Below are 27,647 nucleotides of genomic sequence, written 5' to 3'. Positions count from 1 at the left end.
GATTTACCGTAGTGTTTTCTGATTTGCCGTTGTGTTTCCTGACTTGCCGTAGTGTTTTCTAATTTGCCGTCATGTTTTCTGATTTGCCGTCATGTTTTCTAATTTGCCGTTGTGTTTTCTAATTTGCTGTTGTGTTTTCTGAATTGCCGATGTGTTTTGATGTGCTGTAGTGTTTCCTTAATTGTTGTAGTGTTTTCTGAATTGCTGTAGTGTTTTCTGATTTGCTGTTGTGTTTTCTAATTTGCTGTTGTGTTTTCTGAATTGCAGTTGTGATTTGCACTTCAGGGCCACCATAAATAAACTGTAGATAGACTAAATGCACACACTGCCAGGCAACAGGTGTAAGGACACGTCATTATTGGACCTAGGAAATGAGTCTTAGGCCGAGAAGCAGATATCAACACACCACGCTCAAATCTTTTGCTGTGTAGAGTTTTTACTCAGTGTGCTGCGTGGATTCATTCATAGAAGCAGTAAAACTTACGACGTGGTTTAAATAATTGTGGTTGATGAGACAGGATGAAGGAAGGCGGGGTTAAAAATTCCAGAGAGAGTTCATTGGTTCATACTTCCGTTAACTGATCACCCGACCAATCACGGCCCTCGGAGGCGGGTCCACGCACCCCATGACGTCATTGCAATCAGCGGTCTCTGGTTCGTTCCAGCAGTATCGAAAGAAGCGAGCTACAATGGTCCTCATCAAGGAGTAGTAAGTGACATTTATTCTATCATAACTGTTCTTTTATCACATATATCTGACCGTTTTCACCGCAGAGTGCGGGATGAAGTGAAGCAAAGTAGTTTTTGTGTTTTGTTTGGACTCTTAGTGAAAACTTTTCATTTGTGTGTGTCAGACACACGAGGGAAGAAGGGTGGAGAGCTGCTCTGGCCTACCGGCTTTGACAGCAGCAACATTAGGCTCTCTTTGACAGCTGCTACTGCTACTCCACAGCTCCTCTTGTGAACACATTCAGCATCTTGCTTACGAACAATTCTGTATTTATCTAAACTTAGTTGTTAATACGTCGGTGAATAAGCATGTGTGCTTTTAAGCTGCACAACTTGCACTAACTCGAAGTACGAGTCAGTCTGTTCACTGATGCTAAAGCTAGCTTAACGGTGTGACATCAAATAGGAGCCTCTCAGCTACATGGACACACTCAGTCTTTGCGGCGCCATCTAATCCTTCTCATGATAAGATACTTTGATCATTTTAACTTACACCCTAGTGACTATCTTTGGTCAAATCAGGGCATTTTTAACAACTAGCTCGCTAGCTGGAAGAGTGTATATGTTACGCTAACGTGCTGTTAGCAGAATCACTCATGAAGTTTCAACGACTTACGTTTTAAGCCTATATCAGTTTAAAATAATCACAAATCACTGCAGCAAACTTATCACCGTCATTCATACATGTCTGTTTGACTTTCCTAAGCTGCCTTCGTCTCTTTAGAAACTCATCGGATGGCAGACAACTTCCTTCTACTCAATAACAATAAATCAGAAATCATTCTAATTGGCCCAGCAGCAAAAAAGAACCCTCATCATGCCCAACCTAGATCATTTAGCTTTCCCCATTAAAAACATCAGCAAGGAATCTTGGGAGTCATTTTTTGACCAGGACTTCAACTTTGAACCACAAATAAAGAAAAGTTGTCCAGTCCTGTTTTTTACCAGCTCAGAAATATTTCGAAGGTCAAATCCATTATTTCATCCAAAAACTTAGAAAAACTCATTCATGATTTTATTTCCTCCCGCCTTGATTACTGCAACTCACTATACTCCTGTCTCAATCAAAAACCAATCCACCGACTTCAGACTGTGCAAAATGCAGCACCCCAGCTTTTAACTAGAACAAAAAAATAATAATTCCCACTTCACCCCAATTATAGCGTCCCTACACTGACTCCCTGTTGTTTTTAGGATCGATTTTAAGACACTTTTAATCACTTTTTAAGCACAACATGGACTCGCCCCTAATTACATTTCTGAGCTTTTATCCCCCCATAAATCAGACTTGCAGAGTCAGTCTCTAATTTTATTTCACTACTCAAGACACACTTTTATCTTAAAACTTTTATTTTGTGAACTTATTTTAATCTTTTACGTTTTACCTCTCATTTGCTTTTATTGTGTTTTTATTGTTCTTGTGTAGCACTTTGTTACTTGTATTGAGAAGTGCTATACAAATAAAGGTATTATTATTATTATTATTATTATTATTATTTCTTCAAGTCAGTGTCTGACTGACCAGGAAGTGTCAGCATGCTAGATGTTCACCAGCATGGGGTATTGTTGATTTTCGATTAGGACAGAGGGTCGGTCTGTAACCTCATTCAGAACCATAAGCTATAATCCTCCTCAGTACAGGAACTCAACACCAGTTTAACTTATTATATCAGAAGTTGATGGTTGTGTTCAAACGTAAGCTATACGTAGCTTACTCGGAAGCAACACCAGCACTCTGTAGTAAAGTGATCAGGACTGTCTGACAGCAGGTCCCATTGTTAGATTGAATGTTAGAGAGATAAGTGCTTTATGTACACTGTGTGCTGAGCTTTGTGGTTTGATTTTCCCTGGAAGAACTAAACATGCCATGTCATTATCTTGTACTTAAGTGATTGTGGATTAGACTTAATTACTCTGTGAAACCGTTGTTGTTTATTTTGCTTTAAAGGTGACATATCACGCTTTTTTCATCAATATATATTGGTCTAAGAGGTCCCCAAAACATGTCTTTAAAGTTTATGCTCAAAAAAACACTTTGAAATCAGATTTTGGCATGCCTGAAAAGTCCTCTTCTTCAGTCCTCCTCAGAACAGTCTGTTTTCCCTCTGACCACGCCCCCTCCGGAAGTGGATGTGCCTCGGCTCTCCAGCACGTTGATCTAATGTTTACATGTTGGCTGAATATACACGGCTGCTCAGAGATCGCGTTACTTCAACCCTCTGAATCTGATCCTGACGGAGAGGCGCCTGTAGCAGGACCTTTCTGAAGGATTGGTCATAGATTTAGTGTTTCTTGTTGTTTTATTTATCAGTATGTAGACGTGTGTCTTGGTACACAGCTACGAACATGTAGCTATGTGGCTATGCTAACTAGCGCTAGCACTTATAAATGATAAATAAAAATCATCCACTAGATCTTCAAATCTGCAGACGTGGGGAGTAAAACCGACCTCTGCCAGAAAGGCAGAGGGACCTTTTTATGAAGGATTGGTCACAGATTCTGTGTTTCTTGTTGTTTTATTTGTCAGTATGTTGACGTGTGTCTTGGTACACAGCTACAGCTACGACATGTAGCTATGTAGCTATGCTAACTAGCGCTAGCACTTATCCATGATAAATAAAAATCATCCACTAGATCTTCAAATCTGCAGACGTGGGGAGTAAAACCGACCTTTGTGTTTATTAAGACAGCCTACAACTAGCATGCCTCCTTCCTAAGCTCCTTGTTAGCACACGTGTGCAGGTAATGAAAAACGAGGGAGGGATTCAGTATTATTTTATACAGTCTATGGGCTGAACAAGCTCCGAGCTCTGACTCCGTGACAGACCGGATATTGTTGTTACGTAACAAAAACATGGAAGTCTGAAACTGCTCGTTTCACACACATTTACAGAAAGGTGTAGAAATCAAAACAGGGGCAGAATGGATTTTTTTCATTCTTGGGGGGTTTGTAGACATGCCAGGGAAACATATTTCAGGTAAAGAACCATTAAAAAGTCAATTTTGCATGATATGTCACCTTTAAGAATCAGATGTGTCACTAGATCTCAAAGCATTCTAGTGAATTGAATTACTGTAGCAGTCAACATAAACTTGGAATCATTGCTTAAAGTTAACACCACCTTGCACTTGAACACATCACATCCTTACTTATATTGTACCACCAGTGTACAATGAAATGAGCATAACCTGTACTGATGCAGGGGTATTGATGCAAATTGAAAGCATCACTTTAAAACTGTCACTCTCTTTTGATAAATACACCCCTGTCCACTTAATTTCTCAAACTCTATGAACGCCATCCTCTAAATATGTCTCAAAGCCCTGCCTTTGCGCTGTCACTGGCCTTGTTGAGCAGTCTGGTGATATAAAATCTCACCTCTTTGGGTGTCTTGAGTGTCATAATGAAGATTAACCGCACAACTTAACAGTGTAGTGTAACTTTAGGGCAAGGTTTTCAGTCTCTGGAACATGTGCAGACAAAGTGTTTTCCTACAAAGTGACAGTGACTTCAGATAACTAGCAGAACGAGGTTAATGTTCAGGCTTGAGAGCTGCCATTCTCTGGTTTTCTGCTTTCAGAAAACTTCCTGCCCATTGCTCACTTTTTTTTTCTTCCCCCTTCTGCACTGTGTGGTTAGTGGTCACTGCCTGAAGCTTCATGTTCATCAGGGTAAAATGATGCAATTGCTTTTTGGTAGAGCATGCCACTCCCTGAAGTAGAGGTCTGTTGAGACATGAAGAAAGTAGTTGCTGTAAACTTTGCATAGAAATGCACAAAGTAGTCTTATGTAATAAAGTCAGGTAAAAAAACAAGCTGTACTCTGCCTGTGTTACCCTATTTAACTGTTCTGAGGAGTATGTATGATATTCTGTTTTCTTTATCTACCCTTCCATCTTGCTGAAGTCACACTTGGCAGTAATAGTTTTCACCTAAGGGAGAATGTCTACAGAAACCTTCCTGCTCTCTCAGCAGTTACAAACTATGTGCATTTTAAAGGTTATTTCTAAATCCATGCTGGGAAACTATGGCTTCCTCTGCAGTGGTTTATTTTTGCGTCATAATGTGTGGAGGTCTGAGTAATGTTTGGGTCACTTCAGCTGGTGTTCTACACTTTTAACCACGGTGGAAACAAAGGGAAAATAATTGAAACCTCCTTTTCTGTGCCCTCTTTGAGATTAGAGTTATTTTTGGAGGTAACGTTGTACTAAAACTTGTTGTGTACCTCAAAGAGTGACTGCAGTTCTTCGGGCAAAGTTTTGTGTGTTTGTAACCGCACTTCTCTGTCTTTTGCAGCCGTGTGGTTTTACCCTGTAGCGTTGAGGAGGTGAGTCAACCCTTTTATTATACTAACAACATGAGAAATGAAGATAGGAGCTGGATTTTTATCTTCATTTCAATCAATCAATCATCAATCAGACTTTATTTATGCAGCACTTTTCATACAATGACATTTTAACACAAAGTGCTGTACATAAAAACAACTTGAGATAGAATAAATTAAGAAAAAGATCCCACCCCCAGCCCCGACCCCAAACCCACCCCACAATCCTAAGGTTAAGAACACAATGTATGCAACAATAAAAATAAAAACAATACAATTAATATAAATTAAAAAGTTGCTAAACGAACAGAGGAAACACACTCATGATACCTTAATGAGGAAACACTGGAGGTAAAATAAGATGTTAAAACTCAACATAGAAATTACATTTTTTTTTTTGATGATTTTAATTTCCTAAGATAATAAAACAGTCAAATATTAAAACATTAAACGAAAATAAGATCCTATACTTAAAAAACAAAATTAATAAGTACATAAATAAATAAAAGTGACTAAAATTTGAACTAGATAATAAATAAATGAATGAATAAAACTGTTATAAGAATGAAACTCAGTTAAAAGCGAGACTAAAAAGGTAGGTCTTGAGTTTGCTTTTAAAAATGTTTATTTTCTGTGCAGCCCTCAGCTCTTCAGGTAGGCTGTTCCACAGCCTCTAGGTTCTCCAGACAGTCTAGTACATATAGAACATACTTTTCACATATATATTACCTCATTATACTATATCGACAGTAGTTTATTTCTCTCCGACATTCTCTATTATTATCTAATACAGCTTAAAGTCCTAGTTTGAATCTTTATACCAGTAGTTTAATTCACAAGTTCATGTTTGATTCTACTCGACATAGGGCTGGGCAATAAAACGATTATTGTTGTAATATTATTTTTCTCATAATAAATGTAACAAATGTACGATAAAACGTTGATATATTTAAACCTATAATTTCACCCCCCAACCACTGGAAAGGGAGTGTGTTTTAAACGCTAATTCCCACCCAACATTAAACAGAAGAAGAAGTCTGCATGGAACAGCCAATCATGTCGCAGGGTCAGAGGTAGGCGGGCTTAAAGACGTTTAGGGGTGCTGGTGGCCTGGCGGTCTAAGTGTCCCACATAAAAAGGCTACAGTCCTCGTCGCAGAGGTCACCGGTTCGACTCCCGGCCGGTCGACTATTTGCTGCATGTCTTCCCCCACTCTCTACTCCCCACATTTCCTCTCTCTCTCCAGCTGTCCTATCCAATAAAGGCGTAAAAGCCACAAATATAATTTTTAAATAAAAAAAATTAAAAAATAAAGACGTTTGGAGTGAAATGTAAACACAGCTGAAATGAGCAACATCGAAGAAAACACGAAACCTACCAGCTCAGAGCAGAGTTAAAACATGCTGGACAAGAAAGGCCACTAAACTTCATTAGTTCAGATATTTTGGTTATTTTCAGACTACTAAATCCCAGAGACAAGCTAACCAGCAGTCTAGTTTCTTCAACTTTCACTCAGGAGAATATACTTTCTATTTTTTCTCCATTTTTTTCAGTTGGTTTCACATGCAGTAGATCTTTAATCCCTTTTCTGGCCTTTTACTAAGTGGTGGCTTACAGTAAACAGACTCCTCTGTGAAGCCTCCCAAAAATAAGCACATTATTCTCACAATGAGGAGAGCCAGTGACTCATGAGTACACAATCAACCTTATCATTTTCTGGTGTTTGTCTTCACTCTGCTTGCCAGTTAAGGCAACGCAGTCTTATCCCAAAGCCATCCTTTGTAATTCTTGTGAATGTTTTACAGGAGCAAGATTTGTTCCTTGCGTATAAAAAGGCTTATGTCATCAATCCCAGACTCACCATGCTGCCTTATAAGGGGATACAAAATATCTTGGCAATTACTGTTGCATATTAAAGCCAACTCAAAGTAATTTAAAAATAAGTGTTCTCTGTACGGGCGAAACAATATCAAGTGCTCTGGTAGCTGAAATATAAGCAAACACACGTCTGTTTCTGTTGCTGTCTGCTGTTCAAACATAACAACATGAGACATTAATGAATTTAGCCTGCAGACTAACAGGCTAATATGTAAATAGACTGTGCAGTGAATGTTGTCCTTCATTGTGTTTAAATATAGAAAGACTGCACCACAACTGATATAAGGCCTTGTTCCCACACCGCAGACCGCACAAGATTATTGGAGTTTAACTTGTGCTGTCATGTAACACAGTTAGGCTGCAACAAATCCTAATAACATTATGTTGTGGTATTTGCTCAGTGAGTCTATAAAACACAAACAAAGTGAGACAAGTGATGTAATGTGTCTCAAAACACAATAATGCAAAACACAAATGCAGTTCCCGACCTGGGGATTCAGACCCCACCAGGGAAAGCTCTTTTGACGTCACAAGTTATTAAAACAAACAGAATTACTAACTTCTGTGTTTTGTCCTCTTTTTCTTCAACACAAGAGTACATGTTGACCTCATGAAACCTCTAAGCATTCCCTCAAATGACACAGTTTACAGTAAAAATCACTGTAATTGTTGATAAAGTAGACACCAATGCATTTTAAGTTTCTTTTCACAGACCAACCAGGATTTCAAATCAATGTACAGTTTTTTTTTTCTCCCCTTTTCAGTCCAAAGTGTAAATCTCATTGAGCTGGGAGCACAGGAATGTATAAGAGCATCATCAGTTCATTATTTGGGTATACATGGTTAAGTATACTCTAAGTTTATATTTCCTTTCTCATGTGTGTCTGGTTGTGTGTCTTTCTGTAACAGTATCAAGTGGGACAGCTGTTCTCGGTGGCTGAAGCCAGTAAAAATGAGACGGGCGGCGGCGAAGGCATTGAGGTTCTCAGAAATGAGCCCTATGAGAAAGATGGCGAGAAAGGACAGTACACACACAAAATCTACCACCTAAAGAGGTACGCATATTTATCCGCCCATGAACCAAGACGCAGTCTGAGATCCTCTGGCAATGCTGTTCCACGGTCTAGACTGAAAACTAAAGGGGACTGGGCCTTTGCTGTCAGAGCCCCTTGACTGTGGAACAGCCAGAGGAAATCAGACTCATAGTCAGTCCCTAATTTTATTTCACTACTCAAGACACACCTTTATAGTGAAGCTTTTATTTTGTGAATGAATTTAAATTGTTAACGTTTGACCTCTGCTTTTACTGTGCTTAGTTTGCTTTTATTGCTCTCCTTCTATTGTCTGTTTTTATTGTTTTTGTGAGGCACTTTTAGGGTTGCAAAATTCCGGAAGTTTTGAAAGTTGGAAACTTTCCATGGGAATTAATGGGAATAAACCAGGAATTTACTAAATTGAAGGTTGGCTCTTAATAGGGAACTTAAATATAGTTGGGAAAATATATTTTAGCATAATCCTGACTAAAACAACCAGATTTCATGTAAGTATTGTTGAATATCTATGCTATTCCTCAATCACATACACATAGCACACTGCTTACTGCAGGGCTATTGAGACCACGCCCCATACATACACTTTTCATTTAACATTTTGAATGGGACTTTGTTGGGATTGCATTTCTGTTCATTTTTGAATGGGTTGGGTAATGTATAGTTCAACATTCATGTTTTTGCTCTTCAATGAAAGAATTAATTGTTCAATAAAATATTTAACACTTGATAAAGTTCCACTTACAAATAAATCTGTTTTAATTGTATTATTTTGGATGGATGTCTGCTTATAACAAAATAAATATTTATGCTTGGATATGATACCTTTCTATTTAATTCCCAGTTAATTCCCATGGAAAGTTTCCAATTTGGAATATTTCCCAAATTCCCCAGCTTAACTTCCCATGTAAATTTACTTGAAATGTTCCACCCCTTTGCAACCCCAAGCACTTTGTTACTTGTATTGAAAAATGCTATAAAAATAAAAGTATTATTATTAAAAGTATTATATACCCTTTCCTCACCACAGTATCTGGTCCCATAACTGTGTATTCTTAGTGTAATTGCATCATACTACCACACAGTGGCAGCATTGCCTTGTCTCAGTTGTGAAGTTGATCCTTTCCCCTCCTACACATGCTTTCCTTTAGAACATCAGTTAACTGTGACAATTTGTCTTCCCTCCCCTTTCCTCCTCTTAAATGTCATCCATCCCTGTTTCCCCACCACTCCGCCATGTTTCCCTACCAAAGCAAAGTCCCAGCATTTGTCAAGATGGTTGCCCCTGAAGGCTCCTTGGTTTTCCATGAAAGAGCCTGGAATGCTTACCCTTTCTGCAGAACCAGTGAGTCCTCTGTCCTATATCACTTCACCCTCCACCTCTTTGTCCCCTTGCCCTCTCTGTGTTGTGTTGTTATACAATGCTAAATTATGTAACATGCATAAAGGCCATGAATTCTCTCACAGTGTGAATGTATACAGTGTTATTATCTCTGTATGACTAACAATATGTTTCCCATTTCCTCCTAATGCCTCAATTTGACCCAGTTGTGACGGTAAGTTGACTTTTAATGGAGTTTTCTTAGTTTTATTTCTTGAAATTACAACATGTATTCTTTTTAAAATACATTTAGTCCTTCAACATCCAGTCCTCTCTCGACTCTTCTCCTAGAACGAGTTCATGAAAGACGATTTCTTCATTAAGATTGAGACGTGGCACAAACCCGACCTTGGAACACAAGAAAACGTGAGCACCCTTCACTTCATCTTTTCAAACAAACATCTCGTCTAAACATCATTTGACTTCCAGAGCTGCTACAATGTTAGTCTTTATATATTGTTTGTTTGTTCAGGTTCAAGGAATGGACAGTTCCACATGGCAGAGTGTCACTGTTGTGCCCATTGACATCGCTGACAGAAGTCAAGTGTCCAGCGCTGTAAGTAGAAGCTCCTCTGGCACGCTTTCAGTCAAAGATCAAAACACAGTTTGGCGCAGGCCTTCATGAGGACAAGTCTGATAATTACCCAGCTATCTGCCAAATCCTAACAACTGTACACAGGACATTTTCAAATAATCATCCATGCATGTTTGATGAACAAGAGCTATTTAATTTACACTGAGGCATATTTCTGGAAAGGGACGCAGGGACCTTACACTGACAGCTGATTATAGAGTACCTTTTTTTTAACGACTTAACATCAATAGAAGACACAGAATTAGTAATGTATGATTATATTAATTATATTTTTGTTCCTTTTTTGTGACTATGAATGTGTGAAAATTAGAACAAAACTTGTAGGTTCATTACAAATTGCCATAGCATACAGTGACATCATCCAAAGGCCATTTTTGAAAAACACTAACAAATTTAAAGATACATTCTATTAGTGATTTCAAAATAAAACTTATGTAAATTATAGAGTTTAAGAAGCGTCAAACATTTAAAAGGTAATCATCACATTCCTGCTCAGAGAGCCTGTTGCTCAGCTAAAGCCGCGTGTTGAAAATCTTTAAAGATGTTGAAAATGTGAGAGGCCCCACGCACAATGACCAGTTTAACAGTTTTCTTCTTTAAGTGTGCAGAGTTCAACATTAAGGTCAACGCAGCACACCGCACATCAACAGATTCCAGAGTCCTCACTCTCAAAACTGGAAATCTCGCAAAATCTCTTTGTGGTGAAACGTGACTTTAAAGTAAGCAAACATGTCAGATGACAGATGGTTGGGAAGCTAAATGCTGTGGTTGCGATAACTGATAATCTCTTCTCCCTGTCAATTCCATAGTGATGTTATACATGTTATACATATGTTTTACAGGACACTGAGTTCTGTAAATGTATCCTTTAGAATATAGAATAAAAAATGTTGTTTTTAGACTTTAGTTAGTGTTTTAAACACACAATACAGTGTCAGTTATGTATTATTTTTGTAAAAACACATTTTTCATTGATGCAAATGTTTTTGACATTCAAGTTCACATTATTTTAATTGTTCTCATTAATGATTATGACCTTGGTGTTTTACTTTTGTCATGGTCGCGTTTGTTGTGGTTCCTTCTTCAGTCAGCTTCCTTCCCGATTGGCTGTTGTTTCATGCCACGTGACTTGGGATGCAATGGATCCCTGATCTCACAATTCAGTTCAGTTCACCAAAAAACAGTGAATCACAACTATTGTTGCGTGTCTGCTGTTCCTGTACACAGAGTCTCAGAGTGTTTTTGGACTCTTACTGTTCTTTATTATTATTCCCGCTCTCACTGCGACTACAGTGTTTGCCTAAATGGAGTGATGCACTCTGACCAGCAGCTCAAAGGACTAAAGAACCAACACAGTGCAGCAAAGTATGTTTGTCAGTGATTAGCAAAGCTATCCCTTTCATTTCTTCATCCGCTATGGAGGTTGGTGCTAACAGATTAAGGATCAACCATGATCCGTTGCACCACTACACATAACGATCCATAGAGTGCGTATTTAACAGACTAACTGACCAATCATCTCAGCCATACATTTAATCTTAAACTTGCTAGAAAAAATAAAGAACTGGGCAGATTAACATGAGAAGATTAACATGAGAAGATTAACATGAGAAGATTAACGCACTGAACTGAACATTGTGCTGGAATACTTTTAGGCACAGACTTGATCTGATAGAACTAGGCTTGAAATAAACTGCAGTATGTGTTATAGTATGTACATCCTGTCCAATTGAAGATCACAAGATACCTTTCAGAAACAGAAAAATCATATTGTATAAAATATAAAGATTTAATCATATCTTTGTGTTTAGCTTAAATGTTAATCAGGGATGGGATTCTTCAGGATTTATCTAGAATTCTGGACTTGAAAAGTTTACCCACTAGAAAGATGTTGATTGGTGTTCCACTTGATCTCAACCTGCAGTTTTTTAAAAGGACAGCAGTGAGCTCTTGGCTCTTTGTGTTCATTAGCAGAGAACATTCTCCAAAATAACCAAACGCACTTCTTTTGGCTGACAGCTAACGATGCAGATAGGACACTTTGATTAACGCCGTGTTTTATTTGTTTCAGTTACAAAGGCAGTTACCATGCTGCTGGGGTCCACACTTTGGTTATTTCCTCATGAAAAACATGCCAAGTATAATCATACAATCAGAGTACTGCTATGCTGCTCTCTTCTCTTGCTCTTACACGCAGGCCGGAGGCCATGAGTTACTATGGTCACAAGGACGCTTCTGCACATCCTGAAATGATTCAATCTAAAACTACATCTTTACTTTATCGTCTAGAGCTACAGATAGGCTGCAAGAATAAAACTCTGGAGTTGTCCCTAAGCAGTCCTGTGGCTTGTAAATGAATTGAGATGAATTAATCTCTCCTTGATGCAAATGGATGACATATGCACAAATAATGAGGTTACATCTAAAAACACAGTCCATAGCTCATCCTACTTGATTAAACCAACTATTATCAAAGAGATGGCACTTACGATGCAGGTGTTGTTACAGTTAAACAAAACTTGTGGGTTATTTATTCATGAGGTTCATATTTGAGTGTGTGCCGTGCCCTGCTCCTCTATCCTTTGCCAATCACATCCCTGGTTAATGATCTATCCTTTGATACAAGCATCACAAACTTTAATCTTTGCAATTAAGAATTAAACCCACTATTTGAGCATCCTAAAGCTCCATCAATAATATTTCAAAATATAAATATGACTTTAATGCTCCACTTGGAATCCCTGAAATCTTATTTGAAGATGTTACCCATTATTGCTGTTATTTGACATCACATTGCCTCATTTCACTCAGGCTCCGTGTGTTTGCGTGTGCACATATGTAGCTGTGTGTACGGCTATTTGGCTGAGAAATGCTGTATTTGTGTGTGCGTGTGTGTGTGCGTGTTTGTTTGCAGTGGGTGGTTAACGAGGCGGAGGTGTTTGCCTTGCTGGAGGAGTGTGTTGTGTCTGAGGACCCTATCAGCCCTCAGCCTCGGGCATGGCTGCAGGGCCTGGGGCGTACCTCCAGCACAGATGAGTTTGTTAGTGTAATTAAGGCTCACTGCGCTTCGTATGCCGGTACTAGACAAACACACACACACACACACACACACAACACACTGGCACTCTTACACACTCTCTTTTACTTGAAGAGTTGGTCCTTTTCGTCTACCACAGCATATCGATTCACAGACCTCATTAGTGCAGCACAGTGTATTGTTATGGTGACGGAGCGCTCCGCATTAAAACAGCCATATTATACTGTGTTTGTGTGTAGGGGTTTCTATCTCTTTCCACACGTTTGGCACCCTCCTGTTGGCCGATAGCCCTGAAAAGTAGCTTTTTAGCTGCAGGCGTATCATGATTTATTTAAAATTGCTGGGCCCTTGAGCTGTTGGTAATTTGAAAGCCATTTCATTTATTTGTATTACTATTTCTCACTCCGGCTTTATGAAGTCAGGTTTTTCATGTTCATCATGTGCTTGACATATGCACTCAGTATTGCACAGTGTTGCTTAATATTTTCTATATGCTTTAAAAACCTTTTTTTTCAACTGCTGGATTAACATCTCCTGCTCTTTAGGGAATATGCTGTAACTTCACTGAAGGCATTTGCAGGCCATTGTATGCGCTGTACTATAAACTGTATGGCATGTGGTTCTCTCTACTTCATCCACACAAACGGATTTGAACTAGCACCAGTCTCCATAATTAAACAGATGTTGCTGGTGGCATTAACGCCCCATAGACGGTGTTTTATCTCAGACCCACTTAAGGCTGAGTTCTGGTCTGGCAGCCTGACATTTTCCCCGGGGGGGATTGAAAAGTGTGGTACCCTTTGGCCTTTTAGTGGTGACTGCTGTGCTGCGTACTTGAGAGCACAGCGAGTTAACAGTTGGCAAGGAAATTCACAATAACATTTCTGAGTCCTACTGAGTGTGAAAGTAAACTTTCTCTTTGTTTTGATGCTGGCTTTTAATTTAGACATCCTGCTTTTGCAGAAGATCTTTCAAAACTTTGGTAAAGAAAAACACCTCATTATACTAGTTCATGTTTGAGCTGTATGTATTTGTATCCATTAAAATGACCTCAGCTTGTTGAACAGCTGGTCTAAGTTAAATATTCTGGGCTCTATTGTGTTTAATAAAACCATTCTCATTGTAGGACTACAAACTAGATGAGGACCCAGCTACGTTCAAGTCGGTGAAGACTGGCAGAGGACCTCTTTGGCCATCCTGGAAGGTAAGATTCTTCTAAACTGTGGAAATCAGAGATCACACTCGCATGCTGACACAATAAATGTCAAAGACTCGACCCATGTTTGATCCAGCATACTGGATTGTTTGAAGAGGGAACACACCTGGTCTGTGTCGCCCTCATAAGACCTCGATCTACAGCTGCACTTTAACTCCCTTTTCTGCCATGATGCACACGAGCCTGAATTATAGTGTGCAGAAAATGATCCATGGTTTTAAATAAAGTGAAGTTAGTCATTAAATGGAGAGAATATAGAACATCCCTACATCTGTCAGGCAGACTTCCATGGCAGGGACACAGGACACGATGCAGACAACAGTTGTTGGAAAAACCCACAACAAACAAAAAGTGCTCCTGAAATCCAAACACGACATGTTAGACGGTATGTGAGAGACTCTTCATCACCAAACAGTGAGGGAAAACTCTTAGCTAGACCAAGTATTGGATGTTTTTATGTGGTGTTTGGTGGCCGCAGCATCATGCTGTGAAGATGCTCCTCTGCAGCGGGTCTTGGGAGGCTTATGAAGATAAGAAGAGGGTGAAGTTAATGTGGCAAAAGTGTGTGAAATCTGTGAGGAAAACTTGCTGCAGTCTGCAAGAGAACTGCTACTTGGAAGAATCTTTATTTTCCACAAGGACCACAACCCCAAAATATAAAGCCAAGGCTACCAAGGAAATAGCTAAACACAACAGTATTTATGTCCTGGAGTTACAGAATCATAGTCTAGACCTCAGTCCAATCAGAAAAATGTGGCTGGACTTGAAAAATGTATTTCTCTTGTAGTCGCTCTGCAAGTTAACATTGTGTTTTGAGGATTGGTGAGAAATGTCCAGATGTTCAGATACAGATCAGATGCGGAGCTCCAGCTTTAAAATTGTGTCGTTTTTTAAGGATTTTTTTGTCCAATACGAGAGGAGTTTTTTTTCCACACAGATGTGAGTCTTTTCCCTCACAGCAAGATCTTGTAAAAATCAGAGTAACTCTGTACTGCAGAGCACAGAGCTATGTGAAGGCTGCTGTGAGGTCGGCAGAACTGTAAGGCTGCAGTTTGATGAAGACAAATCACCTCTTTCTCGGCTCTAATTGGACGTGATAGAAATTTCTCGTCCCCAGGTCAGATAAAGGTTCTAATTTGTAAAGATGAAACAAGACATAGGAGAGAGACATTGATTCTAAATGTGACAAGCAGCAGTAATGGATAAAGACTGATGTAGCTTTGATTCAAAGTAATAAGTCAATAAGACATAGTTCATCCACACAGAGACACTTTGTGAGGAGTTTTGTTGCTTCCCCCATGCAAACCCCGCTGTACCCCTCACAAACGGGTCCTACGCGCCGTGTCAGAGCACCGAGGATTGTATTCCGCTGTGGAGCCCTCAAAGTTCACCATGGGAAACTTTCCTCTGCTTCAAGGATTTTCACAGAACAAAGGCAGCCAAACAGCTTTATAAAGTCTGAATAAAGAATCGCAACTTTCTATTTTGTGTTTTTAATTAGATCACTTTCCCGTCCGCTGTGGACACGGAAAAAGACTGTTTTTGAAAAGGTGAAAAAAAAAAAAGAGAAAGTAGTTACGTGACAACAGAGGCACAATTTCTGCCAGCTTCTCAGAGCAATAAAACTCTTGTCTATCTCTGCATGCACACATGCTTGCATATCGCTACCCTTTGTATTTCTGAAAACTTCTGCTCCTTTGAGTGGGGCACAGAGAGGGAGAGAAGAAATGTCACCGTAAGTGTTTTGATGTAGAATCCGTTTCATGTGAAGTTCTCCTTTAGCGATGACAACTTTTCTAAACCCACTGCAAATTTAGAAATGTTTCTCATTTCCCCTCTCTCGCTCTCCTCCGTGATCGTGGCATCAAACGGCAGTGGGATGAGGGTGATTGAGGCGGGTCTGTGGCATTTTCTCGCGGAATGCCGAGCCAGAATGAAGTGATTAATTAAACAGGTGTTCTCAGAGGGAGTGTGTGTGTGCGTGTGTTCTGGGGGCGAGCAGGTCCTAGGTGTTAATAATGTAACCAGCTTTGCACCGTGACGCCCTTATCACTTCACTAGCACCGTTTTATCTGCCTTCCTTGGCCACAAAGGCATGCCTGTCGGGAACGGTGTCGCTGTCAGGGTGGAGGCAGAGAAATGGTCCCTTCATCTGGAGTTTATCCACTTTGCTCTGCCCCAACCCCCCTCCGCCTTTTCTTCTCTTCTTCACAGGGAGCCAGAGTGCATGCAGCGGATGGATTTAGAAAGTGTGTTGTAGATTAGGGGCACTTTTATCTGTGCACAGCACATCTTCATTTTGATAATTATTTCAGCAAGCTCCGTACCCAAAGCATTATGTATTAATGAATTGTAGCTTTGAATGCAGCCAAGATTAGTCTAAAATAATATTCTCTCTGCCTTCTGCTTTTCTGACGATTGTTCTCTCACTGGAAAGTTTCTGTCAAGTTCCTACTTTCTTATTTCTTCTGATACAGTGCTTTAAAGTATGACAGGCTCCAAGTCTTGTCATTCCTTTGCTTTTCTTCTTCTGACAGACAGATCTGGCTAGTAGGACTGACTGCCCTAGGATGTGCGCCTATAAGCTGGTCACAGTCAAGTTTAAGTGGTGGGGCCTGCAGACCAAAGTGGAGAACTTCATCCATGAGGTTAGAGGACATGTTTACACACTTCAGCCTACACAGTGACTCAACCCAGCTCTCAAGTTTTATTCAGATCCTTCGCCTGAATGTCTTACCTTTCATTGTCTCATTTACCAAAACTAGAGCTCCAATACTTTGACTTCTAAAGCTAATTCATCAAGTTCATATCATGGTTTTGTGTGTTTTAAGTTACAAATGCATTAATTCAACCACATTGTTTCAACAAACCGTGCTAGTTCATGATTTTTGGGGTGAAAAGCCTCGTCACTTAGGTTTGCTTACATTTTCCATACTGTTTCCTATACATCTTTTAAACTGACTCTTTTGAGTACCACTGTATTTTATAAACACATCCACCTTCCATAACCAAGACTGCCATTGTTCCCCTCAGCAAGAGAAAAGGATCTTCAACAACTTCCACCGCCAGCTCTTCTGCTGGATTGATCGGTGGGTGGACCTGACGATGGATGATATCCGGCGGATGGAGGCAGAGACGCAGAAGGAGCTGGACGAGGTTAGTGTTCATGATATATATTTATCTGTCGGTGACGGGCCTGATGAACAACACCTGAGTGGTGTTCATGCTTTAGTCTTGTGTTTCTAAAAGCGGATCATTTCTATGCTTAATCTTTGTTTTTTTGCCGCATAGTGGTGTGAAGATTCATTTGCTGCATTATGCATGTAATTTGCTCTCTACTGAAAATGTATCATTCAATCTTCTCAAATATTTGGAATTAATGCTGTTTAATCAGGATGAATCATATGTGTCTTTTAAAGTACTGTCTATTATGTTAATCTACATTGTGTTTCATTCCTATCAATCCAACACAATCAAAATGTTGTAGTTTGCAATGATGACTAACTCCATAGCCCAAGCGGGCTTTTTAAAGCTTCACTAATCCAAATCTCTGTGATTCACTGCATTTTCACTTTCGTCTAGATGCGTAAGAACGGCTCAGTGCGAGGTACAAAGGCTGCAGACCAGTAGCCATGCCAGGTGTAGTTCTGAGTATTGCTCTGTAAGTTCAAACTGGTGGAGAGGCCAGATACTTTCTCTGCTCACTTTGGGGTTCCTCTGTATACTGCTTTGGTGTTGTGGAGGGCTCTTTGTTCATGAAGTTAAATACTGTGTGCATGCTTTCCTATTTAATGCCATAGCTCACACTGAAGGAGTAAATTAATAACACCAGGTTTCAGAGAAATATGACATATGTGGTAAGTTGTTCATAGTTCATCCTGACCCACTGAAAATGTCCCCGCATGGTTTACATGAGGGCATGTTGTGTAAGTGTACACACTTAAGTATGCAAGTGTTGTCATCTGGATTTATCTAACACATCTGGTCAAACTTTCCTTTGAGTCACACATGCTATTTTTTAAGAGGTGGCCCAAGCTAAAAACATACACAGAAGGCCTGCTCAAGATGAGTACCTGCAGTCCAGATCCTCCTCACAGAGGAAAACAAGGCACAGAAGAAAAACAGTCCTTCCCCTCTTAAATCATATGCTTTATTTCCGTGAAGCGCATTCTGTGTAAAGTCTTACCACTAGTTAGCTCTTGGAACCACTTGAAATATCAGCCTTTTTTCTCCTCGTACGTTTGGCCGTACAAGGAGAAAAAGGGAGGAATCCGGGCTGGACTGGCCGGTGTGGACCAGGCTCAAACATTCCTGGCTCACTACCAACATACAGCATTTTGTACTTAGCCCCCCTCTCTCTGATCTCGCCCAATTCAGCATGTGTTCCCCATTTTCCCTTGGAGTAAGTAAACAGGCGGGTGCCATCAAAGAGGGCTGTGGTGGGGAGGCCGACTCGGCCTGAACCTCTGGGCCAGAGGGTGAGCAGGGTCACAGTATGACTGTACAGCACAACAGTGTGACGTGGGCCAAGGTATACTGAGAGAGACTACCATTCAGGTTCTTCAAATGAATATACTAGTCTTTATTTTTCAAACACTTAATGTATTTACTGTCTGGGTGGTGTTGATGTGGAAGGAAGAAGCGTGAGAGAGGGAAAGGGCAAGAAAGGAGGTTGGGGTGTGTGTGTGTTGGGGGGTTGGCGGGGGCTTCAAGATGGCTCCTTTTTCCTCATTAACATACAAATGGAATTCTGCAGTTGAGAAGAAGTCAGCACTGTGATTGAGAAAACAGGGAGGGAGGATGGGGAAAGGATGGAGAAGAAGTAGGAGGGCGAATCCTCATGCCATTTCATCTGTCTATTCCTCTGTTTAGAGCCACTGTTGGTTTGAACTGTTCCATTAAGGTGTTTCGGCTATCAGATTCTAACACTAATTGACTTTCCAAAGCCATCAGCCTCAGGGTGGGAGAATTTGAAAGTGATGCTTTTATCTACCTAGAAGACAAACAAGCGCTTTTGATAAGGACGGTTGGAGCAGATTTTTTTCAAGGAAAACCTAAGATTTCAGTTTGCAGAAGGAAAATTGTTTTATAATGTAATGGTCCAAATCATACATCATTTACACAGATTAACCTAACTTGTGCACAGCAGCCGTTCATAAAGGGTTCAACAGAGTTCCACTAAACCTGCTTTCACCTGTTTCCCAGGAATACATCTGATGTGTTTATTTTCTCCTGTTTCCCGGCAGCTTCGCAAAAAGGGTGAAATACGAGGAACCAGCGCTGCAGACGACTGAAAAGGCCGATTTTAAACACCCACCATGACGGCAGCAACGGAGACTGCTAACAAGGTTCCTTTGGTGCCACTTTCTTTACCTGAACAGATTCAGGCTGTGGAGGAGGGGGAGGGAGGCTCTGCTACCTGCTATCAATGGAGCCAGATTCCTGACTTTGTCGTAGACTTTCTATACTTCTGAAATGTATTCCTAGAAACCAACACGATCCTAGCTGATATGACACTGGTTAATTTTGATCTCCTGAGTAGAGGAAGGCCAGCTGTCAGCATCTTGTTATTGACAATACTCAGCCTTCTGGAGGGATATGAAGAGGAGCTACTTGCAGTACAGACATTTTTCTTTTTGGACTTAAGCAAATTCATCGGCTTGATTCCACAGTGGCAGGTGTTGGACCAGATATTTCCTCTTTTTATTATTTTGATTTTCCTTTTTTGTCCATGTTCTCGCCTTAACATTCCTCTGCAGACAATGCCCTGTCTGACCTCCCTTTGTCTCCTCCTTACTTTTAACTGAACACACTGCGGCTCAGTGGTTTGCATTCCCCAGCATGAGTCTGTCTGTTTGTCATACTCATGTTCCTTCCTGCCACAGCCTCCATTAAGAGATTACTAACACCCTTGGCGCCTTGGCCCATTGTAATCCTCCCCCCCATCACCACACCTCAGTCAAAGCACTGCATCTTATTAATGCTGATAATCATGCCCGTACAGGTATTCACTCTCACTCTCACACAGAAACCAACATACACACGCTAGTTCCACACATACATCCCACACATGAGGATAAATGTGTGAATTCACTCCTGCACATACACACAGTCACAGGTGTGGATGCCTTTGCAGTGACTGATCACTTAAAAGCTCAAGCTGGGCAGATCCATGCAAGCTCTCTCTGCTAAAGGATGTTACTTTGGAAGTGTTTACAGCCCCCTCCTCCCCTCACCTTGCACACACCCTCCCGAATCTGAAGACACTCACACATTACATACAGCGCACCATTCACCTCCTTAACAGCTATCCCCAGAGCGAAAAACTGCACTGAAAAAACAGCCACAGATGGTGCTACACCCCTCTAGCCTCTGTCACACACAGAACTGCAGCACCCCACCTCTCCCCAGCCCACCCCCGAGGCCCGGCTCACTCATCTGGCTCTCTGAGGTAGACTGTATCTTCTTTTCCTGCTTTCATTCTGGGAGTGTTTACAGATTCCTAACAGCCTTACAATAGCCCAGTCCACACCAGCGCCACGCACAGCTCGCCTTAATCTTTGAACCTTTGTACCCGTCAGACCCTCTACGCCTACTGTACCTCTGCCACCAGCTGTCGCTCTAGCTACCTCCCTGGTTTCCCACTGACACTGAAAGGTTAGCACCATAGCTGTCAGCTGCCACTTGTTGGGAGTCAACAATGGCAGACATAGCTTTATGAGCAAAATGGTTCATGATGACTCCTTATGTTCTCTGTCTGTAGAGTTGTGTGGTTGCCATTATGAATGGTGATTATGTGTCACAGTGCCTGAGCAAGTGCAATTCTCTCAGCAAGCAAAAAGAAAAGTAAGTTGCAGCCTGTGCTCTGTCGCTCCTGCAGATTTACAGCAACAGTTTGATGAATATGCCATATTAATGACTTTTCAACTCAATAGTGCAGTTCTCCCCTCATGCTACAGAATCATGACTACAGTGTTGATCACAATAATTGTTGCATACAGTAATAGTTCAGGTGGTCTCATCATTTCATCCGTTTTTTGCGTTTTTTTGTGGCGTTAATGTCCTTAATTGTGCACCAGGAATCGTGGTGGGGGTTTGTTTTTAGAGATCTAATTTCTGTGCTTTCCTCTTAAGACACTCGTGTAGTTAAATACTCTGGGATCAACAATCCTAATGTTTTTATTTTCTCTCAACTGTAAGAGGAAGATGTAATCCCTTCCTCCTGAATGGTTATTGGCTTGTCCAAAGAGTGTGAATGGATTTCTGATATGTTTACATAAATTCAGCAGTGGTAGGTTGGAAACATAGGAAATTTGGAGAGATTTTATGTGACGTAACATTTTTGATAAAGAAATCTTCTCAGGTGACCAACATGATCTTACTCCCCCCTCACCGTGCCATATCCTTTCCAGTAGTGTAATATAGTTATACAGTTCAAACATGGCTGGGAGTTGTTGTAATGTATCCTTCTATCACAGTATAAGACAGCCAGCTCTACTACTCTGGGATTGTATGCATTCGTCTCAAAGAGCAAAAAGTGCGAAACAATTGGTCTTCAGTGTAATCAATGTGTACCTGTCTATCCTAATGATCCCTGCTGTCTGCTGCATAAAGCACCCGGTGTCCAAAGAGAACAATCTGAATCAATGGGTTAACCATCTGCCAAGACAGTGATGGACACATTCACAAAGCAACTGTACAGTCTAATCCTAATTTATGAAATCTACAACTGTTAAATTCCTGAACTGTTTGCTTTTAAATGTTTCTGATCAGCTTTTGAAATTCAGGGGACATGGTAGTGAATGTATATTTGTGCCTTTCCTTTCTCTAGATCTTTTTGTGTCAATGAGTCTACACGTATCTAAATATCAAATAAATTTTGTCTGGAAAACACCCTTTTGTTTTCTTATTTAGTTGGGCAGATTTAAAGCCTATTCAACTTCTCTTTATATTTTTTTCTAACTTTTTATTTTAGTTTAAAAAAAAGTATTTGACAGGACAGTCAAATGTTAAGCAAGCGACACACACCACCATGGGCAGTTTACAATATCCATGTTTAGTTCCCATATAAGGGAATGATAAGTGATCTTTGTCCACTGAATCAGAGGAAACAACATACAGTGCATTCAACAAAGTCAAGGGGTGACATCAAGTGTTGTTAATCTACTCGTGAAAATAAAGAGAGATAATGCATGACAAAGTGTAAATAAATATAAAATAAACATGTATATAAAAAGGGCATTCATAAAACATGGCATACAGATGGAAAAATTACGAGTTGATTCACAGGTTTTGCTTATTTTTTGGTAAAATCAGTTAAAAAAAATGACTTCTTGGGGTGCTGGTGGCCTAGCGGTTTCAGCGCCCCACATACAGAGGCTATAGTCCTCGTCGCAGGGGTCACTGGTTCGATTCCCTGCCAGTCGACCATATCCTGCATGTTATCCCCCTCTCTCTACTCACCACATTTCCTGTCTATCTTCAGCTGTCCTATCAAATAAAGGCAAAAAGGCCAAAAATATAACTTAAAAAAAAAGGTTCCAAAAAGGTCTCTTGATTTTCATGTGAGCCTTGTAGTGATATGCTCCATGTTATAAACCTCCTCAATCCTTTGCCTCCCTTGTGTTACCACTGTGGGGATGTGCTCTAGCCAAGATATGGTTACAATCTTTTTAGCAATAAGTAGAAGGACTCTGAGTAATGAAATCTTGTTTTCACCTTTTATATTATTGGATAAAATCCCTATTATAAAATGAGATGCTTCCAAGCAGAACTCTGCGTCAAAAAAAATTGTCTTTTTAAAATATTTTTCAAGGAGCTGAGTAGTTTAGGACAGTCCAATAACTCCTCCCACCTCCTCTTTTTAGATGGACCCAATTGTAAAGTTTGTACCAAGACTGGACGTATACATCACCCATGTTTTGTCTGTAAAACGAGGTATTTAAATGCATTAATGTTACAGATTTTATTTAAAAATTAAAGTAAGGTTTAAATAAACAGTGTTTGTTACAATGTGTTATTCAAGAATAGTCATTGCTAAGGAACAGGCTATTAAGCATAGTAATGAAAAATGCAAATACCCATAATATTTGTCTGTTTTCATTTTTCAAATTTGTATTCAGTGTCAAAATATTTTTTCATATAGTTTGACCCTAATTTTACTAAACCTCATCTGTATAAAAATCAATTGATAATAATAATTCAGCAGTTATCTCTGTTATTACTGGAGAAATGGACAACATTGAAAATGTTACAAGGCGATGTTCAGTCTGTGAGCTGTACCTAAATAGGTTTGCAGAGGAGGAATAGGCATCATAGATTGTCTGAAGAAATACCTTTCCCCAGAATTTCATTTCCTTTGAGTCGTATGGGTTAACACATTTTTACTGACAATGTAACCCAAGCTGGTTTATCTTAGATAAAGGCTGATAGCTAGAAATGTTAGCTGTCCACTGTAAAAGCACATCAGATGGAAAAAAAAAAAAACCCTTCAGTATGACTCCAGTACGGACTACACTTTCAGTGACCTGTAGGTCAGAAGAGTCACACAATAACAGCGGAATCGGTGCTAAAGAGCAGGAAAAGACGCCAGTCTGCTGCCTGAGATATCCGCCGTTTTTATTGTTTGTGGAGGAATGGTCACATGTGCCTTCTGCAAGGAAACCAGTCATATCTGCCCCAGAACAAGCAAATAATGCTGTTTCTAAAAGCGGAGATGGGCAGGCTCGCCCACACACCTCCTGTTAAGTGGCAGCTCGCAGTCGTCTACAGTAGGCATGTATCCATCCGTCCATGTGTCTCCCTCCCAGAGAAGATGAAGGGACGTGTCATGAGTGAGCCCCTGTCATTTAAATAGATGAGGCAACAGATGAAGAGGAGAAATGGATCTCAAAGGGAGGCTTAAGATGTGACACAGCAGGACATCCAGGCATGTTGCCGAGGAATGACTCGATGCTGAGGGCTGAAAAACACTTTGAGACTGCCAGAAGACGAGCTCATTGCTTCAATACATAAGCAGCATTAACACAAATTATTAACAATGCTGTTGAATGTGTCAAAATGAATTGTATAGGTCTCCAGGACCAAGGGGGAAAACGTCTGCCACTGTTTGTTGCTGCACTTCCTGACACAAAAATACAAACGGGTGAGAGCCTTTTTTTCCCCCTCTTTTTGGAGGAAGGGGCACTGTGTACATTTACTCCAGTTCAGTACCATGTTTGTGTACAGTATGTGACCCTCCCCAGAGGCCTGATGTGTTCAGGGGGCTGCAGTTTTTCTTGGAGAGGAAAGTTATTTTGGGCGCATAAAGGATGGCAGTGATGTCACAAGTGCTTCCTCATCCTCCGGGCTCGGGTCAGAGTTAGCCGGAGAGATTCTCCTGAGTTTTCCTGTTGTTCTGAGAGAGGTGGAAGAGGTGTGGAGCCAACCAGGGGGGTGGGTGGGTGGGGGGGGGGGGACTCTGTGTCGCATCCCCTCCTCTTAATACAATGGCGCTTCTCTGGGTGACAGATGCTGCTTAACCCAGCCTGACCCAGGGAGCTGTGATGGCTCGGCTGAGTGACAGGCCCATAGAGGATGCACAGAGGCTCTGCTCAACTCCGCCTGAACAGCACAGGACGCCGTCCCCTCAACAAGGGAAGGAACTGTCTCTTTAGGCAGCCCCCTATGTAATATATGTCTCTGTGAGGAAAAGCTTAACACTATGAATTAAGGCTGGAGGAGGGCAGCCTCTTCTGCTATCTTGTCCAATTGAGTAAAATATTGAGACAAATTGAGAGCTAAATCACTGCAGAGAAGAGTGGTATTGTGACAGTGCTGGAGAGCCAGTAGACTGTCCACTGTCATGGAGTCGCCTCAGCAGCGGCTCAGAGCTGCATTTATCATCACTGGGGACTCTGGGGGAGAGAGACCATGCCATCGGTTTGTCATACTTAACTTGTCCGTCTCCACTTGAGAGGACTGTAGACAGAGCCAAGAGGAGCAGGATCACAAGGGGATAAAAATCACAGTCACATACATTATCTTCATTGTTTTGCTTTTTCTTGCTGTGTAGTATTTGTTTCTAGATATTTTAAATTTCTAATGACACAATTTGCCTTTATGAATGGAAAAATTATCACAACTTCTGTTTTCTGGAAGTCTAAAACAACGTATGCGCATATTTTTATTTATGTGGGTAAATCTCTAATGATGCCCAGCCCTCTTCAAGATATGAAGGCACTCATCTTGCAAGGTGTCAGCTGACAAAAAAAAATGTTTTTTTTAGCAGCACACCACACAAGCTCAGCAGCCCAACTTGCTTCTCCTTCTCTCAGAGACAGGTACTCCACACTATGTCTGCTGGAAAACACAGCCACCATCGAGCCCTGTCTCCTCGCTCTGAGGCTGCTGTCCTCTCAGCTGCGATGATTGCACACCTACACCCTCAAATTTCCAAATATACACACACATACGCTTATTTCTTTTCAAAACTCCTCTGTGCCTTGTCCTGACCTGTCTACAGCCTCAGCCCCGACATACAGCCTGCTCCTCTTGGTACAGGGTGAAGTGCTAAACCATTTCCCCTCTTTACACCTCCATCTACTTACCATGATTTTATACCAAATTTTTACACCCAATTTCATTTATTTTATTTAGGCTTTAGAATTATATTGACAATACATTTCAAATGATGCATATAAGACTTGTATCATCAGCTCCAATGTTTCAGCATAACGGTGTGAAATTATCCTCCGCTCCCTCCGCCGGCCGCTAGGTGGCACTGTGTCTGTTTGGTAAAAGTCTGTTTGGTTCCCTCTGAAAGCACACAATGCTGCCTCACACAAAATTCCAGAGGTGGGTAGAGTAAACCGAAACAGTACTCAAGTAAAAGTACTGTTACTTTCTAATGATGTTACTCAAGTAGAAGTAAGAGTACTCATAGAAATAAGTACTTGAGTAAGAGTAAATAAGTACCTAAAAAAAAAACTACTCAAGTAATGAGTAACTTGTGAGTAGTATCATATATAAAATTGTACTGTATTGGAAATGCTAATAACAATGTGAAGTGCACACTGCCTTTAATAAAGTGACATAAATAGGAAAATGCCAAAATGAATGCTGTTAGGCATGGTTTACTTTCAAACATTAAAGAAAGAGAAGCTGCAATGTGCACAAACTAATGTAACCGCTTTCATTTTTTAAAACAAGCTAGAACTTCAAACTGTCTGAGATGTCATCAGAACTCCAGAACATTAATACTCCAACATTACAATAAAACATATATCTATGCCTTCCAAACTTTCTTTTTTAACCTTTAACTTATTTTCAGTACATCTTACTAAAAACATAACTTGAAAATACTAAAACAACTTGGAAGTGTTTAAAAAGGCCATGAACTCAGTCCTGAAGAATCTCTCTGAGGTGACTGTTGGGCTTCAGAAGCAGCTGTTTTTATTAGCATGCTACCTTACTGCTCTTATAAGTTACTTTAGATTACTTTCCAACATTTCTAACATGCTTTTAAGATTTAATGTTAACCAGTATGATCCTAAGCTTACCTAACTGTACCTCACCATGACATGCTTTTAAGATTTAATATTAACTAGTATGATCCTAAGCTTACCTAACTGATAACTCACCATGACATGCTTTTAAGATTTAATATTAACTAGTATGATCCTTAGCTTACCTAACTGATAACTAACTATAACATGTTTTTAAGATTTAATATTAACTAGTATGATCATTAGCTTACCTAACTGATAACTAACTATAACATGCTTTTAAGATTTAATATTACCCTGTATGATCATTAGCTTACCTAACTGATAACTCACCATGACATGTTTTTAAGATTTAATTGTTCTATAAGCTCAAGATTTCCACCGTATAGACAAAGTAAGCAGCGCATAATGTGACTGTTTCTCCTCGTCATTTAGAAGTTATGAGAGAGTCTGGATGTTGGGTACAGGGTAAACATGTTCCTCCAAAGGGGACGCAGGTATTACGCAGCCTCTCTCCCCAGCTGTAGGTGGAGGCGGGGGCGGAGCTACTTCTCCGTTCATTCAGTGTTGAGGCTATTTATAGCTCTGGATCAGAAGGAGCTGCATGAGAGATCGGCTGAGTATAAAACATATAAAATGTAGAAAAAAAGGAACGGTAAAAGTAGCGACTGGACAGCCCAATGTAACGAAGTAAAAGTACATATTTTTTAACACAAATGTACTTGAGTAGGAGTAAAAAGTACTCTGCAAAACAAATACTCTCAGAAGTACCATTTTTTGAAAAAACTACTCAAGTACATGTAACGGAGTAAATGTAACTCGTTACTACCCACCTCTGCAAAATTCTCCACATGTCCACTGTCCACAGTACTGGTAATGTGTAATATCTGGTCGTTCTTTCACCCCTGAAACTACTGGTACTCGTAAAGAGAAGTACACTTTGTTCCTTGTCA

The 27,647-nt window shown here is 40.3% G+C and overlaps 1 protein-coding gene across 2 annotated transcripts; it reads left to right on the top strand.

The window, feature by feature from the left end:
- The first annotated feature begins 580 nt into the window (after positions 1-580).
- On the top strand, positions 581-22,102 carry LOC117818715 (phosphatidylinositol transfer protein beta isoform-like). 2 transcript variants are annotated; one of them, XM_034691717.1, is made up of 12 exons: positions 583-709; positions 5,026-5,056; positions 7,841-7,986; positions 9,234-9,325; positions 9,529-9,536; positions 9,653-9,727; positions 9,834-9,917; positions 14,120-14,197; positions 16,747-16,857; positions 17,243-17,365; positions 17,792-17,870; positions 19,456-22,102. In XM_034691717.1, exons 1-11 carry the CDS (start codon positions 627-629, stop codon positions 17,837-17,839), a joined length of 879 nt encoding a protein of 292 aa, XP_034547608.1. In that variant the 5' UTR covers positions 583-626; the 3' UTR covers positions 17,840-17,870; positions 19,456-22,102. The 2 variants fall into 2 exon arrangements, with proteins under 2 accessions (XP_034547609.1, XP_034547608.1); XM_034691718.1 differs by lacking the exon at positions 17,792-17,870 and having other exon boundaries at positions 581-709.
- Positions 22,103-27,647: the final 5,545 nt, after the last annotated feature.

The sequence above is a fragment of the Notolabrus celidotus genome, chromosome 9, assembly GCF_009762535.1.
Source record: "Notolabrus celidotus isolate fNotCel1 chromosome 9, fNotCel1.pri, whole genome shotgun sequence".
Classification (NCBI taxonomy): domain Eukaryota; kingdom Metazoa; phylum Chordata; class Actinopteri; order Labriformes; family Labridae; genus Notolabrus; species Notolabrus celidotus.
Note: the sequence above shows the minus strand (reverse complement) of the source record. Positions and strands in the feature narration are given on the sequence as shown.

Bases quoted from the DNA above. Each gene is read 5' to 3' on its own strand.
- LOC117818715 (XM_034691718.1), top strand. From the start codon at position 627: ATGACGTCATTGCAATCAGCGGTCTCTGGTTCGTTCCAGCAGTATCGA. The intron at 5,057-7,840 runs GTGAGTCAACCC...TTTCTGTAACAG, and splicing joins TACCCTGTAGCGTTGAGGAG to TATCAAGTGGGACAGCTGTT. The intron at 9,918-14,119 runs GTAAGTAGAAGC...TTCTCATTGTAG, and splicing joins GAAGTCAAGTGTCCAGCGCT to GACTACAAACTAGATGAGGA.